This window comes from Hippocampus bargibanti, linkage group LG17 (genome assembly GCF_051943395.1).
Source record: "Hippocampus bargibanti isolate YZ-2025 linkage group LG17, ASM5194339v1, whole genome shotgun sequence".
Taxonomy (NCBI): Eukaryota; Metazoa; Chordata; class Actinopteri; order Syngnathiformes; family Syngnathidae; genus Hippocampus; species Hippocampus bargibanti.
The window spans coordinates 14,823,259-14,841,657 of record NC_142750.1 but is presented as its reverse complement, the minus strand read 5'-3'; the positions used below and the strand labels follow the sequence as shown (position 1 = coordinate 14,841,657).

Sequence of the window (18,399 nt, the reverse complement as noted above, 5' to 3'; positions counted from 1 at the left end):
AAAATCCTCAATAAGCGCCGAACTTCCAGGTTGGCGCATGCCGATATCGGCGTGAATTAGCCGTGCTTTCTCGCATAAAATAGCTTCACTCACGCTGTCGCCGGATAGATGCTTTTCGTGAATCCAAATTAACAGAAGTTTTTCAACTTCTTCGATTGCCAGAGAGCGTCACTTTGAGAGCACAGAAACACCTTTTGCAACAGACGCACCTTTGATGGCTTCTCTGTTCCGGAGAATGGTATCAATGGTTGACTTCGCATAGCCGTGCTTGGCCACTAAATCACACTTCGTGTTTTTCAATTGTCTCCTTCTCAGCGACGCTGATTTTATTTTGCGTCTTCTTGGGCTGAACACGAGACTGTGGTGTTTTTTTTCGGTTCCATCATCGTAAAATTATCAGCAAAAAGCTCCACGGACGCGATCAACGTGTGCATTCAATGAGAGGGGGTGTGGAAAGTAGCGCCGGCTGGAGCGCTGTTCGGTCGTGTGCTTCCGCCGAAGAATACTCCGCCAGCCGTGGTGGGTGTGTATTATGAAAATAGTGGTTATTATAAGGTTTAATTTTCATAAATTTGACGTTCTTAAGACAAAAAGTTTGTAAGATAAGGTGTTTGTAAGTTGAGGTCTCACTGTCCACCCGAAGAGTTACAATCCTCCACGTTTGCACCACGGTGCATATAAAGGTTCCGAAACCTGATGTATTCAATGCTAAAATATACATGGACTATGCCAGTACATCTGGTAAAAAGGTTGGCCAGGGCATTCTTGCTCGGGTTTGTCCCAATAATAAATGTAAACGTATACAGTATTTCCAGCGCAACTGCATCTATGGAGGCACATGGAAAATAAAACAACTGTCCGTCATCCGCTATGACACAAAAGGAAGAACCATTTCAATGAATTCAAACACATTTGGTTAAGGTCAACATGTGACTTTTACTGCATCAAAAACGTCCAGCAAACGAGCTTGTGATTGACCCTGCAGAATCAAAGTACTCTTCTGACAGCAGTCCCTTCGACGACTCCATGTTAGAGTCGCAACAATAAGCGTTTTGAACGCTTTGGGTTTGCAACTCGGCCTCCAAACCGGAGCTGCTTGATGACAGGCCCTTTTCGGCACAGTCGCAGTTTGGGAGATTTTTTTCCCTCCATTTTTATTACAAATTGGCCCGCTAGTATTTAGCCCTTGCTGCTCAGCCCAAACCAGGATTGTCATTCAGAATCATGTCGTCGACTTCCCTAATTAGGTCAAGGGCCGCTTGCGTGACCAGAATGACAACATCGTCGTCGGACCTCTCGATCAAGTTCTCGCCACCTCCACATTTTTTTGCTTGTCGGAACTACGTTAGGGCGCTTTCATATATAAGATGAACAATAACAAAACAGCAATATTTGTGTCAACTATTTACATGGCCTCCCCTAGCGAACAAAAGTCCCAGAGTTCAAGGGGTCGGGGAGGGGGGTCCCGGAGGAACAAAACTCCCCATCCAGGCCATAAAAAAAACCCAACGAAAATCTACACCAAAGCAGAGGTGATCTGGTGAAGATCACTCCAAATTCCTCCCGTCCTCCTTGAAAAATTGCCAGCCAGACAGTAAGCGCACGGCTCGCATCCACTCGCCGATTCCGTTTGAAAAGTCACTCGCGATCATCTAATACTGACAAATGATGCATAATTTTCATAAATGTGATTTTACGCTGCATTCAACAAAAACAGGCAAAAAGAAAAAAAAAAGCTCAGAATTAAATTGACAACAAACGTGAATAAACAAATATTTTAAAATAGTGACTTTTCACTGCAGGCGCGTGCACAGACATTTTGGGGGCGGGCGGGTGCGAACAAAGAGGCACCAACATAATTATTCACGCAATCAAAAAAAAAAGACAGTAGTAGATATATTGAACATATTTACTCATTTCTCTTCACACAATCAACACAGTCAGTCAATCTATATACAAAGGAATGGAAGCTACAGTCGGACATAGAAAGTCTACACGCCCTTTTTCAATTGCCGTGCGAGCGGCACACATCTCACTCAAATAAATACCCGTCTGACATCAAAACACTGTTGGGGGAAATTGACGGCGGAGAGGGTCCTTTTCTGGTTGTTATTCATCCAATTTTGACTAATGAAACAAACAAAAAGAAAATAAGCGGCGGAAGGGGCGGGCTTCAGGCAAAGGTCACTTTTCTCATCCAGGGCAAAAAAGGGCCGGCCGGTGCTGGGGCGCTATTAGCGGTCTGTCTGCGCACATGCCTGGCGGACTGTTTGGGGTGGTCGCGTTCGGCTATTTTATAACGTTTTATTTGAATAGGAACGTCGGCTCTGAGTAGCTGCTCAGCAAACTAGTCAATGAACTTGTGGGTGTCTCCGTAGAGCCATAGTTGCGGCGGCATGGCCGCCTCATTGAGATGGTGACACTCGTCGCTGCACTTGCATGACTGGATGAACATGACTGATCTGGTGAAGCGTTCGCCGTCGGGGCAGGCGAAGGTGACGGCGGCGGTGCGCGTGCGACGAGGCCAGCAGCAGCGGCCGTCTCGGCAGACGCCGCAGTAGTTGGGCCTGTGCAGGCGAGTGCTCCTGCAGCCGGCGTAGGACAGACGGTGCGGCTCGGGGGCCTTGTGCGTTCGGGAGCACTTCCTTCCTTTCTGTGGGGGTACGAGGTGAAAAGGGACCATGGGTCAAAGTCAGCTTTATTGTCAAAGATGCTCATATGCATGACATACAGCACAGATGAAATGACTGTCCTCTCGGACCCAGCGTGCAAGGCACTTAGAATTACTTTAACAAACATAATAAACATGAAAACGGCCATTTTGCCGGGAGAGGGGAGCCGCTGCGTGTTCGCGCGCCGCCATCTTGGAAAAACAAAAAAATAAATAATAATAATATGACAACACAAAGACACAGAGCCATTCATTCTTCAGGACTTGACACGAAGCAGTTCTAGATGAAAGAGGAGAGGATCAAAGCATCCTTTTCAGCGGTGGATCAGGGACGTCATGGTGGAATGTGCACGTCTACTACAAGCTAAATGTTGAAAGCAAACACGAAGCTGTAGCATCCATTGACGAAAAGACATTGTCTCACATCTCCTGTCCCGCACAAATCCGCTTCAATTCCAAGCCGCGACAGTTCCACATACGCATCGGCGCTCTGCGCTGACGCTCCTTCCTTCTTATCGCGGGCTCCTCAAGGCATGCCATATATAGATACTATGCGTCTTTCTTGTTTCCACCTTCAAGTGTCAAAACAGCTTTGTAATGTGGAATTTTATGAACGGTGTTCAACCGCCACTTGAGATGGGGGGAAAAAGTGACCTAATCTGTGAAGAACAATTCTTGGCTGCATCCTCCAAATGGCGTCCTGCAATTGACCTTGTGGTCCTCTTTTTCGTCACAAAGGTCCTTCTCATCTTCTGGTGTCCTTCTTGGGTACATTGTTCACACGACAGTTGCCAACTACAGTGCTCTTCAAGTCACACAGTAAAGAGATGCTGAGTGCATTACAAATGGTTTATAAGTGCTCTAAAATATATTTGATGCATTTAGTAGGGCTAAATGTCTGTAAGATGCATACCGGTTTAGTCAAGAGTCAAACCATTTGCGTGACAAAAGAGGAGCAGTGCCCTACACAGGCTCTAATCCTGAAAGTGATTCAGTAAAATGCGTGTTGTAGAGCAGAGGTCCCCAACGGTACCGGTACCGGTCCGTGGGTCATTTGGTACCGGGCCGCGCAGAAAGAATAAGTAATTTACGTCATTTACCGTTTGATTTATTATCTGAGTCCGAACTATGTTTTATTTTGAAAAATTACCAGATTACATCCGTTTATAACTTACTCTTGACACATGTCAAAACGCTTGTCTAGGTCACGTGATACATCCCGCTAAAATTAGCCCATTGTAAGATAGCAAAATGAGTAGAAAAACTAACGTCTTTGGAAAGATTCTTTTCGAAGGGGAAAAGGCCCAGTGAGGAGACAAAAAAAAACAGTTTCCATGCCTGTCGTATCATTTTTTTATTTTTTATTTATCCGCGGGTCCGTGAAAATATTGTCTGACATTAAACCAAAAAAAGGCTGGGGACCACTGTTGTAGAGTACAGACGCTGCCCAATTTACGAACATTCGAGTTACGAAGAACAAATGTACATACAAACATTTTTGCCGGTATGTTTGGACGGAGATGCTGTAAGTTAGATCTTATATTGTGTGACCTTTTCATGCCGGGCTCGCTTGCGATTGGCTGCGTACTGCGTGCTGCGAACGATTGACTGCGTGCGTGTGCTCCCCGCACATGCAAGTTCTGACCCTGAGCCGCCAAGCTCCCTTTCGATTGGCTGCGTAGAGTATGTGGGCGGGGAGGAAATCCCTCTACCCAGTGGAGGCTCCGGGAGGACTCGATGCATAAGAGAATGTAATGGCTGCCGGCACATAATTCAGTAATTACGTGCCATGGCTTACTGAAGACCCTAGGATATGTGTCGTCATACTACAGTCGGTATGAATTTATTTTATGAAGCAACTTAGGAACAAATTCACCTTACGAACGACCACTCGGGAACATATCTCATTCGTAAGGTGGGGAGCTTCTGTATTATCTATCTCTAAATGTTGCTCCATTGCTTGTGTTCAAAGGGTCTCATAAGAATTAATGCTACCTGTTAGCAATTGCCTGATGGGTATTTTGCATTGTTGGTTAGTGTTTAGGTAGTGGCCTGTTCCTAAGACAATGCGGTTTGGTTGTTTTGAGTACACAAGGAGGAATTGTATGACTTATATTTGACATCTGAAATGACAAATTCCATCAGTCACGAGATGTTGGCAACACAGCAATGCAACTGCCAATAGATGGAATGGAGCAGCATGTCTCCCTGTAACTCAGCAGCCAGGCCTTGTATGCACACTATGATATTAATAGTGATCCGATCCCTTGAGGGCAACCCTTTCCTGAATGAAATCGGCCTATTAGTTCATGGTCCTAATGAAGCGGCATTCTCACGTCACTCTCGAGACCTTCTTCCTCACCTTAGCTGGGATCGACATGGAGCTGCAAGGCCGTATGTTGCACAGACGGGTCTCCTTGATCATCTTACAGCGAGCATTGTCGTTGGTGACGCGAGAGGAAATGCCCATCCCGCAACTGCGAGAACACTGAGACCAGGAAGTGGTCTGGACCGCGCACCGATCTCCCAACTGCGTCCAGGCTACGAAAAGCAGAGTGAAGCACAAATGCGAAAACGATCAGAAACTTTGCGGGATAACGCCAGAGATCTGTGAGCGTGAAATTAGGAGTTGAAGCGGCAGTGTGGGAGTAAAGTGGAAAAGGAGAGGTGAGATGCAAAGCACACTGGACTCATTCAGTCAACGGGCAACAGTAACACATAGAGAGGGTGATTACAGAGAGGGAAGGCTGGGTGACAGAGGTATGCGCTGTGTGAGACCTGTGAATGTGAGAGAGAGAGAGAGACTAAGAGAGAGCACTTCTGGTGTGCAGGGAGCCAGTGGAAAACAAGCCACATGTAAATGCCGAAACACACGGACGGCCAAAGGCTCACAGTGGGGCCAATTGTGCGTCAGAAGGCAGAAAATGGCCGAAACACAAACACGATGTTTTACTGCGCACAGGAAAGAGACGGCGCACAACCGGTCCTTACCCGGCAGGTGCTTGTGGCCACGCGGCTTGTCCCATTTGCGGCCAACCTCCACCAGGTCGTTTCCCAGCACGTCCATGTCGTTTTTGGATGGGTAGGGGTAGAGCTTCTGGTAAGATTTGCCGTAGGGCTTGGCGTAAGAGTAAGCCGGGTGAGGGATGAATGGGTACGGCGGGTAAGCGGGAGGTGGGGGCACCGCGGTGGTTCCCTTGTGGCAGTCGATACTGAGGCAGCACTGGCCCGGCACCTTGACCAGGTGCGGGGACGGACAGGCGGGGGAGGCCAGGGGCACGTGACTGGGGCAGAGGGGCACGCAACCTACCGCTCCGTCAATGCAGGTGCACTGGTGCTTGCAGCCGGCTCGAAAATCCTCGCCGTTTTGATAGATATGCCCGTTGTACTCACAGGAGCGGCCCTCTGCCTTTGCTAGGAGCAACAAAGAGGAGTGGATTGGATTCAGAAGGAGAAAAAAAACCTCATTGGGACCTTCAAAAAACTTGGCAGGACCGACAGACAGACAGACAGACTACCTCCAAATTCTATTCTTAGCCCTGAAAGAAAGTTGGATTTGTTTCCAGTGTCGTTCCACTTCACTCCCTCAGTGGGACTCCCCCATACAACACCCTGGACACACCCCGCCCCCTTTATATTGAGACACCCCCAAATATACACACAAAACTTTGCGTGCGCTCGTGCTGTTTGTGTACACACTGGAAGTACTTATATAAAACTCAGACATGGCCGGTTCTCCGGGTGCAGCGCATGAAGGTGCTTTGTTTTCAAAAGGTGGCTCTGGCTTCAAACCTCAAGCCGCTACCAAAGAGCAACTTCAGGATCCAGATTCCCTTCCCAGAAGTTACACAAGCCCAAAGTCAGAGCCAAGCGGCGCCCTACCCAAAGCCAAAACGGCTCCCCGCGGTGGCCGTCAAAGCATTTCTGAGCTACGCACCCCTGCAGATGCCGTGGGTCAGCCCGACGTCGTTGCCGTAGTTGCACTCCAGGCCTTTGTGGTGGTCGCAGGGTTGTCCTTCGTGGCAGTCCTGGTTGAGCTGCGCCGCGCACACTTTGCAGCAGGCGCATCCGTCCGGGACGTAACTGACCCCCGGGGGACAGGACGGCGCCGCGGACGCACACTCGCACGCCGCCGGACACTCCGCCATCACCTACGGGAAAGGAAGGCATGCGCTCGTTTTCAAAGCCGTTCATGGCGGTTTGCCGGAGTGGCGTTACAACCCCAAAGGACAAGAGTTACACTCGTCTTACACACATCATAGAAATTCCTCCACGCGTGCGAGGCTAAGCATTGGCTGAATCGCTTGCCCTGTCCCGAGGCACGCTGGGATATTTCTAACCCACTGTGGCCTTCCGCTCAGCTTTCGCTGGCTGAGGATGGATGAAAGCCATGTTTTCTGATCGTAGGATCCGCACCACCTACACGACCTCACCTCTCGGTGCGTCTTTAGTTTCGCACCTTCTTTTTTACCCTTGCGACACACACTCAAATAACGTTTGGCATGATAACATTTTTGGGCAGTAGGCCAGGTACATCTTGAATTGGTTGGCAGCACACATTAGACACGTAACAAATCACACATCGGAATAATTCCGTGTTCTCTTGGCCTGCCAGCATGTTTTTGCAATGTAGAAGGAAAACAGAGTACCCGAAGAAATCCCACATGGACTCTGAACCTCCGCACTGTTAGGCTAAACCGTCTCTCTCTCTCTCTCTCTCTCTCTCTCTCTCTCTCTCTCTCTCTCTCTCTCTCTCTCTCTCTCTCTCCCTCTCAGAGCTCTATTTGTACAGCAAGGGTGTCATACTCATTTTTTGCTGTGGGCCACATTGTAGTTATGGTGTCCTCTGGAGGGCCGTTATGAATTTGGATAAACCGTTAGAATTTTTAATTGCCTCTACATATTACATGTAGACCACTCAAAAATTTGAGAATACGTAACTAGTTTTTACATTTGAAGTCAAACATAATGACTGTTATTGTGGTTTACATAAATTACAATTTTAAATTTTGGTTCAGACTTTAGCAAGCATCATGGAATTTCACAAGTTTGATTTGCTTTCGTGGGCCAAATAAAATGATGTGGCGGGCCAGATTTGGCCCCTGGTCCTTGACTTTGACACCTGTGTTAAACAGTAACGGACTTCTTTTCTTTTCGGCTTTTCCCTTCAGGGGTCGCCACAGCGACATCTAACCCGGTTTTGTGCATTCTCTTCTTTCACACCAGCTACCTTCATGTCCTCTTTGACAACATCCATAAACCTCCTATAAAAAAAAAACTATATTGAATAAATTATAGCACTTTAAAGCATAACTTATAGCCACTCAGCACATGAATTGGAATTTATACAACTATCAAATCTATCAAATGTTGATATGTTAAATGTAACAACAATCACCATTGACAATCCACTTTCATTATACATATATGAGTATGCCTAACAAAAGCATCTTGATGTTTTTTTGGTGATGTGTCAGAGCCTGGAGGTATTATTATTATTATCATTTTGTTAATACAAAAAATTGAAAAGAACACGATTCCCCCCGAAGCAAATAAGCAGTTCCCATTCAAAATAAAAGATAAATACATTGTGGCCACTTTTCATGAAGCTTTCTGGTCTGGGCTCAAGTGATCCAACAATCAAGCGATTCATAAAGGATTATTTTAGCTGCTCAAATTCATCGTATCAATCCATCGAAAATAATAAAGCTCACCAAAGTGACAGTCACCGCCTGCATGACAGCAAGTAAGAGCAGTACCCCCATGCTGTCGGCTGATTCACGCAGAATCCGACAAGCGGGACTGGTTCCAGAATAAATCCTCTTCCGGTTCAACCACAATAGAGCTCGTCCACAAAAGATTAGATCCCACTTGCCCAACAGTCACGAAACGTCCTCCATCACTTGGTAAATGTTATCGATCCACATTTCGGACTGCTTTTTATATGAGCGCGGTCCTTTTTTCGATAGTGGCCACGCCCACTTCTACTCTGCTAGCCAATTAGCTCACAGGCGCGCTCCACAGACGAGACGAAAGTTGAAAAGGGGCGTGACCATGCATGAATGCAGTCATTCATAAACTTCAGAATTACTACATTCCAAAGGACGACCCGTTCTTTCGGTGTTTATTTATTTATGATCAAGTGGAAATAATATTTGTGCTCTTTTCACGCACCTCCATTTTGGCCGTGTGCTCTTGTGGTCACATGACATGTCATATAGCTGGTGTACATTGGTCAGAAGAAAAAAAAACAATTGACTCATTGGATCCTGTATCAATCCTTCCCAAATCTTTTATTCACAGGTTCCCAGGCTTTCTTTCTTTCTCTCTCTCTCGATCTCGCTCTCGCTCAGTCTCTCTCTCTCTCTCTCATTGCTTTTTTTTTTCCATTCCGTCAGTGGTTTCCAATAAAAAGGTGAGAGCCTGCCACGATAATCTTGCTGTCATCTTGTCTGGAAGCATGCTTCACCTGAGCCTACTGCTAATTGATACACACACATCACACGTTTTCCTCTTGCCGCTTCTCTCAAAGTCGACCGGAGAGATTCTGTATTTTCCACCCAAAGAAAATATACGCACCTTCTTCATCCTCGCAGTATAAACATGAACATTTTGCAGCGTAAGCAATATTTATGTGCACACCTGCTGCAAACAAACTCGCATCAACTTGTCGTACGTGACTAGCATTCGTACCTTTAGCCTAATATTATTGAATCAGATGCGTTCATTTATCTACATGACGGGTAAATAATAAAAGTAGAACCATTCAGTCAGTGTTAATAGTCCAACATGTTTAGGCAGTACTATAGTATACACACTTCTCACCTTGAGCCTGATATGTGCTAACCACTCATTCACAGAAAATCTGGTGGGAATATTTAAAAAAATGATTGCAACTCACAGCGGCACTGTTATGAAAGGAAGAAAAAAAGAGTGAAATATTATTTACCTCAATATATTAATTGTCATTTTTAGATCATGTAACTTCATACTGAGCATGTGCATAATGTGCTGATGGAGACACCTGCGTAAAGAGGGCTATGCAGTTGCGAAACTTTGCAATGGCCAAGCCAAGCCACTAACCTGTTCACACACAATCCATCTCTCTCTCTTAGTGCTCGGCGGTGATGTAACAGGACCGCGTAAACAAGACCAGCGTTTCAAGAGAAAATGCAGGTACAGTGAGACCTCAACTTACAAACACCTTAACTTACAAACTTTTCGTCTTACAAACGTCAAATTTATGAAAATTAAACCTTATAATAAGCACTATTTTCATAATACACACCCACCACGGCTGGCGGAGTATTCTTCGGCGGAAGCACACGACCGAACGGCACCAACAGTCCTTACGGAAGGTGACTCTCCTTCCATAAGCCATCAACGACCATCAAAAAGGTCAATAAAACTTTATTTTACAGCACAGTTTATTTCTTTAATTACAGTCCTCATGCAATTCCCTTTGACCTTCGACCTCCAACGCCATTCCATCAAGCCATAAATGACCATCACAAATGTAAATAAAGTGACTTTATGATACAATGCAGTTTATTTCTGTCATTGCAATATATATATAGCACATTTATTATACATAGAATAAGGTATGTTGTGTGAAGTTTTAAGGCTTATTTAGTTGAAAAGTATATTTTATGGAAACCTGGAAACGGATTATTCCCATTTTAATGGTTTCCTATGGGATTTTTTTTTTGAGATACACACTTTTCGCCTAACACACTCTGTCTGGGAACCAATTAAGTTCGTAAGTTGAGGTCTCACTGTAGTGAGAACAAATTAAGGTATACACACGCATACACACGTGCGCACACACACACACACACACACACACACACACACACACACACACACACACACACACACACACACACATCAGTGTTTTCCATACTTCTGCATGTCAGTTCTTCAAAGACTTTTTACAACAGTTGCTTCCATCGCAGACCGAGTAAAGAGACAGAAATGTTCCCAATGCACACCAAAGCAGACGTGGTCATTTGGCCCTGGTTAGAGCGGAGGCTTAGGGGGATACCAGCGCTACCGCTGAGGAACTGGCTCTGTGTGCGCTGACCTTTGGATTCAAAGCCGAAAGGCGTCCCCCTAACTCGTAATGGTCAAAGTGACATGAGTTTGCTTTAGGAACTCACAGAGAAGCCTTCTCGGCAGAGCTATTAACCAATCGGGCGGAGTGACGGTCACAGGGGAAGGGGAGTTCACGAGTAGCAGTCGGAAAAGTTGGGCAGAGGACGCAGAGAGCAAACTTTGAAAACAAGCTTCAAAGTTGAGTGTGAGATGATGGGAGGATGTCGACATGAAGGGAGGTGAGCGGTGTCAAGTACATGCCAGAAGGTAAATATACAAAAACTGCTTCGCTGAGTGAAGTCAGCGGAACCGAGGAACTTGTTCTTTTCTTCACAAAAACATTGATTGCTTTACTACTGCACTTTGGCGCTGATACATATATATATATAAAATATAGTTTCCCAACTGTACAATAAATATTTAGATTGCTTTCATATTTTCACCATACACGACATATGAGGAATTCATTCATGCAGCGATTTTCTAATCCGTTTATCCGCACGACAACTTGCATTGGTTCCCAGAAAGTGTGTGTAAGGCGAAAAGTGTGTCTTCCAAACATTAATTTCCTATAGGAAACCGCTAAAAATGAGAATAATCAATTTCCAGGTCCCCATAAAACATAATTTTCTCCTAAATAAACCTTAAAAATGACACAAAATAGACCTTATTTTATGTATAATAAGCTGTACTGTACAATAAAGTCGTTTTATTTACCTTTGTGATGGTCGTTGGTGTAGTGATGATATCCGGGTGAATTTGCCGTGCTTTCTCCGTGATAATACCCTCACTCACACTGTCCCCTGCTAGCTGCTCTTCGTTAATCCAAATCAACAGAAGTTTTTCAACCTCTTTTATTGCCTGAGACCGTTGCTTAGACAACGCAGAAACACCCTTAGCTACACGTAGCAATGGTCGACTTAGCATACTGGTACTGGAACGCTAAGTCACACAAACGCACACCTCGTTCGTGTTTCTCCTTCTTCTGCTCGACTGTGCTTTTTTTGTGTCCTCTTTGGCTTAACACTAGCCTGCGGTGGGGTCTTTTTCGGTCCCATTGTAGCAATAGTACTCCACTCGATAACAAACCACGTCTGCACTCAAAGAAAGTGGGTGTGGAAAAGTAGTCTGGCAGCCACAGTGGCGCTTTTCAGCCGTGCGGTTTGGTGTTCTTCCGCCGAAAACTAGTCCGCCAGCCATTGTGACGCTCCGTGTGTTTCCCGAAAACTAGTTCGTATGCCAAGATTGTATTCTCGCTAATTTAATGTTCGTAAGGCGAAAAGGTCGTTAGCTAAAGCGTTCGTAAGCCGAGGTATCACTGTACTATGTTTCTCTTCGACGTTCATCTTCCCGATGGAGTGAGCTCACAGATATGTCGTCTCTTTTGCCATCGTATAAGCACCGTGACATCACCCGAAAGAGGCCGCGACGTGCGCGCCCTGTTCCAAAACGGAAGAAATGGGAGAGAAAAACAAGCTAATAGAAAGGATTCACTTATTTTTAAACCTGGAGCAGGAACGTTAATGTTGACTTGCCAAACAGAACATATGCACGACGGTGAGGTCAGGCAAAGGAGACGGCGTGCTGCAGTTGACCGGTGTGTCACGCGCACGTGTCTCCATTTAAGCACCTCTCTTGAGGTTTTCTCTCCACATGAGCCCTGACTTGCTTCATGGCTGTCCAGTCCTCTTTGGGTAAGTGATCTTGATCGGGTTTTTTTTTTTGCATTATCTTTTGATTTGCAAATTGTTCTCGAAATATCACTGCAAAGGGGCTTCCAAACTTTAATAGTACGTCCTGTTGACATTTCACGAATTTATTCGGGAATTGAAATTTGTGAGCTGGAACGTTATTCTCGAATTTGTTCTGGATTTGGTTTTTCTTTCGGGGCGGTGCCGAGAAGGTACTGCTCAGACCTCCGGCAATGTTTTTCCCTTCCACGAGGGGGCAGCATTTGCCTTTTGTGCATGTTAGCGCTCTGTTACAGCTTCAGCTGTTGTGAAAGCGCTATATAACTCAGTGACAATAAGGCGCACCTTCAATAAATGAAAACAGTTTTCCAAATATAAAATATAAATAACACCATTTTCCAAATGTACGGCACAGCACATTATGAGAGCGCACAGATAATCGTAACATGTCATTGCTGCCCAGATAGATGGAAGACACTTTGTGCTGCAGTTAGCTTGCTATCTAGCTAGCTACCTAGCTGGCTTATCTATTTGCTATTTAGCTGGGTAGCTAGCCAGCTAGCTAGCTGGCTAGCTTTCTATCTATTTGAGTTACTCCCGTGTTGAGTGAAAGCTAGAGCGTGTGGCTGCCGCTACTCACCCACTTAAAAACTTATCCCGTTACTGTAAAGTGACCTTGAGAGGTTTGAAAAACGCTTCTAAATTAAATGCATTATTATTATTATTATTATTATTATTATTATTATTATTATTATTATTATTATTAACCGGACACTGACGGCACAAATGTATCGCACTGACTAAGGCTAACTTGTCTGAAAAAGAATATGGAGGTATAAAATAAGATAATAAAACCTTAATTAGACTCACAATGGAGAAATTTGCAACTCACAGCAGCGATGCTACGAAAGGAAGAGTAAAGAAAAGGATAATCATGAAGAAAAATGTTTAGGACTACTGCCTTAGGGGTGACAGAGTGTCATTTTCCCTTGACCTTTGTACTTTGTCGCTTGCTTGACCGGTAAGGTCAACCTTTGCACACTTGCTGGTGTTTTCCTGATGCGAGTTCAGCAGCTAAAGTAAGGTCACACCCCCCCCCCCCTCTCCTCCACCAAGGCCTGACCCTCCCCGTCCCAGTTTTGCCCTCCCCTCCTCTCCCCTCACCTCTGAGGTGTCACAGAGAGCGCCCTTGTTCGAGCCCTCTCTGGCTCACCAGCGGGAGCCTCAAAAATCCCAGATATCGCTGCAATTTCTGGTGCCCTGTTTATTTATTTGGCAAAAAAAGGGGGGTGGGGGGGGGCGGTGAAGTGGGCGAGATACCTTGAAAAGGGAGCCTCACTCACAAACGGTTTGGGCCGCGTCTGAGGGTAAACATGTGCGGGATGGCTATGTGAGGCCAGCGGTGAGATAGACTGAGGCTTGTGTGTTCGGGTCCTGGACACGCCGATCCCACCTAGGCCATGGCATAGAGCGCACCTCTGTTCAGACCCCAACCGCCACAGTCTAATAAACACCCAACCCATCTTGCCCTACCTACACCTCCTCTTCAGACAGCGCTCTCTATTGGGAAAAAAATCACATGACATCATGACACAATGATTTTTTTCCGCCGTCCTAACTGCCCGTTGAAGTCGGATTTTGTCCATTTTTGCGGCGGCCCCGAACCAAACGGTGATGGAAGAACACAGGATGGATTCGATGACAGCCGTGTAGAAATGTCGCAGCACCTCCCGTGGCGGGCCGTGCTTCCTGAGCAGACTCAGGAATCGATGAAGGGAGAAAGAAGTAGAAAAAAATACAGGAGCTGCTGGAAAGGCAGCCACTCTCGCGTTGCCATCTTTTTGGGGGGTGCTTGGAATTTTGGAGCTGGAAAGTGCTCAAAAGTCAAGTTTATTTCATTTCTTGAGAACATTGAGCTGCGTGGTAAATTTCCCCATCTATGTCATGCTATCGTTGGCCACTACGCGGCAGTATTGAAAACACCATCTCAATGAGAGACCTTAAAAACGTTGAAAAACTAAACCGGAAGTACAACTTTAGTCCCTGACACCAAGCGCAGTAACCGCGAGCGAAGGTAAATGTTCAAATACTTCACTTTTATGAGCGCGCTTTCGCGCGAATATGATATTTGTAGTTTTTCTGTTAACCGCGGCAGAGGTGTTGTTTTTATTTTTATTTTTATTGTTGTGTTTATCCGTGAAGAGGAAGCCGGGTACGCTTTGGGCACGAAGGAGGACGAAGAGGGCAAAGTCGAACGTAACATTTCCTAATGGAGGAAGAAATGTGTAGTCAGACAGCAGATATATAATGGCATCAGAAAGCATATTCGAAGATCATGGCAGAGAAATGGTCGATTGATGTGGACTCCACCCTTAAATCTGTGCGTTCTCGCTATCGTTTTGTATTCGTATGCGCGTTTTGAGGAACATTGAAACTTGTCTCGTTAAGCTGTAGCGTCACTTGACTCTCTCAATTGGGTACACATGCGAGAGTGCTTGAAGAAGATGAATAGTTTAGGTATTTAAATGCGATGCTTCTAATGTCAATTTAACAGTGCATGATCTTGAAGATATTTTATTTTGGACAATGCAGTACACCAAAAGAGTTTGACTGAGGTCTGGTGATCGGTGTAGGCAAAATAAATATTGAAAAAAAAAGAAAGAGCAGTATATCTATTCGCTCTTATGCTTACATACAAAGAATCACTGAAATCTTTGTGGTGCCTTGATTCTCTTAATCTACTCTTCTCCGACTCAACTGATTCTGTTGTACTCTAACACCTTTGGATGAATAACAGTCACCCTCTGTTGTTCTGTTTTATGTCTCCGGCTTAGATGGCTCATAGGCTGCTTGCGCGCAGGATTTGGACGTTGTCTTCAAAAGAGATGCGCTGCCTCCGGGCATCTTCCTCAGCCTTCGTTTCCACTTCGTATTCCACCTCCCTCCAGCCTTCCTCAGGCCGGGTCTCCTTCCTCTCCCCCGCACACGCTCTCCCTCACGCCTCCTGTCGTCAAGTCTCCTTCAATGTGCAGGACAATGAGGACTTCACAGAGAGAGTCATCAACAGTCAACTTCCAGTATTGATTGACTTTCATGCACAGTGAGTATGCACCGTGCACCGGATTGCTTTGAATAAAGGTGTGTTCAAACCTCAACATAATTTTGCTGACCAAACAAAATAATGTGCTGCGCCCAGAGTTATTCAATGACGTAGTAATTTATAACATTACATTCAACCTTGAAGAATAATTTAAAATGTGCAACAGTAATACCGTATTTTCCGCACTGTAAAGTTCACCGCATTATAAGGCGCACCTTCAACGAATGACATATACTACAACTTTTTCCATATATACGGTGCACCGGATTATAAGGTGCTACAGTAGAGGCTGGAGTTACGTTATGCATTCGGTGCTAAATGCTGCTTCGATGGTGCAGCGCTAAAGGGAATGTCAACAAAACAGTCAGAGAGGTCAGTCAAACTTTATTAATAGATTACAAATCAGCTTTCTGACAACTCCATTCACTCCCAAAATGAATAAACAACTGTTATTATTTTCTCTGAGGTAAAGTGTTTGTATTTTCGTGACACAGTTTATATTTTAACAACAGCAATCTAGTGGTAGTAGTGGAGGGGAACGAAAAAAAAAAATTCTGATGCTTTTACGGTAAATTAAACGTAAATGCAATCGCAATATATTCGCACTCTTAAAAGTGCAAAGCAATAACAATAATAACTCTAAAGCAATAGCATAACGTTAATGTCCATCTTCACAATACGACCAACCCTTGTTGAACTGTAAACACACAAACGAAACACGTAAAGCTCACTTTATCAGTTCATTCGTCATTTTCGAATTATTTTGCTTCCGTGTCCGAATTGAAGAGCTTGTGGCATATGTCGTCCGTTCGCTGCTGTCTCCCCGTCATTGGTGAACGTGTGTTCGCCTTCCGCATCCATCGCTTGCACGCAGTTAGCAGTCTAGCTGTGAGTGCTCTGTTGATGCCGCATTGTATATATCCCAGCATGCACCGCACACTACTTCTACGGGGAGTTACGAGACCTGTTGCGGCTCAATATCAGAATCAGAATCAGAATCAGAATCATCTTTATTGCCAAGTATGTAGGACACACAAGGAATTTGTTTCCGGTAGAACACGCTGCACTAGTATCGTTGTCAAAAAAACTGCTAAGTGGCACTATACAGTTCCATTTTGGCTACTGTTGAAAGAGTTCAACGAGTTAATGGCTTGAGGGAAGAAGCTGTTTAAATGTCTGCTGGATTTGGTGCGCATGGATCGGTAGCGCCTGCCTGAGGGGAGTAGCTGGAAAAGGTGGTGGGCAGGGTGCGGAGGGTCCAGTAGGATTTTCCGCGCCCTAGTTTGGATTCTTGCAGTGTGCAAGTCCTCGAGAGTGGGTAGGGCGGTGCCAATGATGATATTGATCCATATATATGACGTTAAATGGTCAGCTGTTGAAAAAATTGAAGGCAATAAACGGTAATAATAATACATTTAATTTATAAGCACTTTTCAAAACTCTCAAGGACACTTTACAGTCACAGGATATTTTTTCTGCGGGTGAGCAGCGGCAGCCGCACGCGCCGGCGTTCACTCAACCCGAATCAAATAAAACTGAATATGTATCACTTCCAAAATTGGCACTTTATGATAAAACCCTTCAATACTTTGTCGGACAACTTGTAAATGATCAGATGCAGGATAAGAAAAAAAGCAATGAAGAATGAGACATTTTGTTATGTTTTCCAGGTGGTGCGGACCTTGTAAAATCCTCGGCCCAAGGCTGGAGAAGGCTGTTGCGAAACAAAAAGGCCGTGTCGCCATGGCAAAAGTCGACATTGACGATCACACAGACCTGGCTATTGAATACGGGGTGAGATTGGCACTTTGGTTTCTTTGGTCCCGTCAACATGAATTGAAATGATCAAAACAAACACTGACGGTTTTCTCTGTCAACCAACACTTTATTACTGGGAAGGTGGAAGGTCCTATCCACTAGTGTTCTGGTTAGATATTTTTGGGGTACATACATTATCGTCCTCAATGATTAGGCATCCTATATTTTATTTAATGGATGACTTATGACAGAGCGGTTGTGTCTTTCCGGACAGGTGTCTGCCGTTCCAACGGTTATCGCAATGAGGGGAGGCGACGTCGTCGACCATTTTGTGGGAATCAAAGATGATGACGAACTGGATTCGTTTGTCAGCAAAATGATCGGCAAATAAATCTGCGATGCCGGCCGCACGTGTCACTCGACTGCCGTCGCCGTGCTGTTTTTGATGATTCTGCCCCGCCCATTTTGAGTCTGTTGAGCAGCAAAGTCTCAACGCCGGCCCAAGCTGAGTCCGTGCTCACACCACCACTGGGCTCACTGACTTTTGCCCTGTACTGTCTCGTTTCTTTCTCTTTTTTTTTTTTCTTGTTCTAGTGATGGGTGTGGGCCTCCATTGACCTTGGAAAAAAAAACACTGTGCGAATCTGTTTAGCACTTTCTGTCACAGCTCCCTCAGTTGTAGTCAGTCCTTTGGAGGAGATGTATTCTGCGTAACAGCCTTCTGTACTGGGGGAAAATAGTCTACCGCACGGCTCTTTTATTGCGTTGTATGCGAGATGTAGTGGTAAAGTGGATTTCCTTCAGACCTGAGATACGTTACATGTTACAACGTTAACTGTCGTTTCTGCTTCTTTCCACGCGAGGGTAGCATTTCTCATGCCCAAACCACACAACTGATCGCTTTACACTGGTATGCCCGGTGACGTGATGCATTGGTCGTGCGTTTGTGGGTGTGCACTTTTGGATCCTGACTGCGAAACTTGTAACAAGCACGAATGGCAACGGATTTCGTGTCTCCTATTCCTGAAACGAACGCTGTACTCAAGACACGATCACACGCAGGAATAAAGAAATTAAAACAAGTC

The 18,399-nt window shown here is 45.2% G+C and overlaps 2 protein-coding genes across 3 annotated transcripts; one reads left to right on the top strand and one right to left on the bottom strand.

Moving 5' to 3' along the window:
• Nucleotides 1–1,895: 1,895 nt before the first annotated feature.
• On the bottom strand, nucleotides 1,896–8,928 carry LOC148885939 (CCN family member 1). The gene is made up of 5 exons (XM_089019071.1): nucleotides 8,386–8,928; nucleotides 6,609–6,822; nucleotides 5,663–6,085; nucleotides 5,034–5,212; nucleotides 1,896–2,653 (listed from the first exon to the last, which is right to left on the bottom strand). The coding sequence occupies exons 1-5, from the start codon at nucleotides 8,434–8,436 to the stop codon at nucleotides 2,348–2,350; spliced, it is 1,173 nt and encodes a 390-aa protein (XP_088875197.1). The 5' UTR covers nucleotides 8,437–8,928; the 3' UTR covers nucleotides 1,896–2,347.
• Nucleotides 8,929–14,395: 5,467 nt separating this feature from the next.
• txn2 (thioredoxin 2) lies at nucleotides 14,396–18,399 on the top strand. Of its 2 annotated transcripts, none has more exons than XM_089019418.1 (4): nucleotides 14,396–14,530; nucleotides 15,291–15,556; nucleotides 17,227–17,350; nucleotides 17,589–18,399. In XM_089019418.1, the coding sequence occupies exons 2-4, from the start codon at nucleotides 15,291–15,293 to the stop codon at nucleotides 17,703–17,705; spliced, it is 507 nt and encodes a 168-aa protein (XP_088875544.1). In that variant the 5' UTR covers nucleotides 14,396–14,530; the 3' UTR covers nucleotides 17,706–18,399. The 2 variants fall into 2 exon arrangements, with proteins under 2 accessions (XP_088875544.1, XP_088875542.1); XM_089019416.1 differs by lacking the exon at nucleotides 14,396–14,530 and adding an exon at nucleotides 14,697–14,836.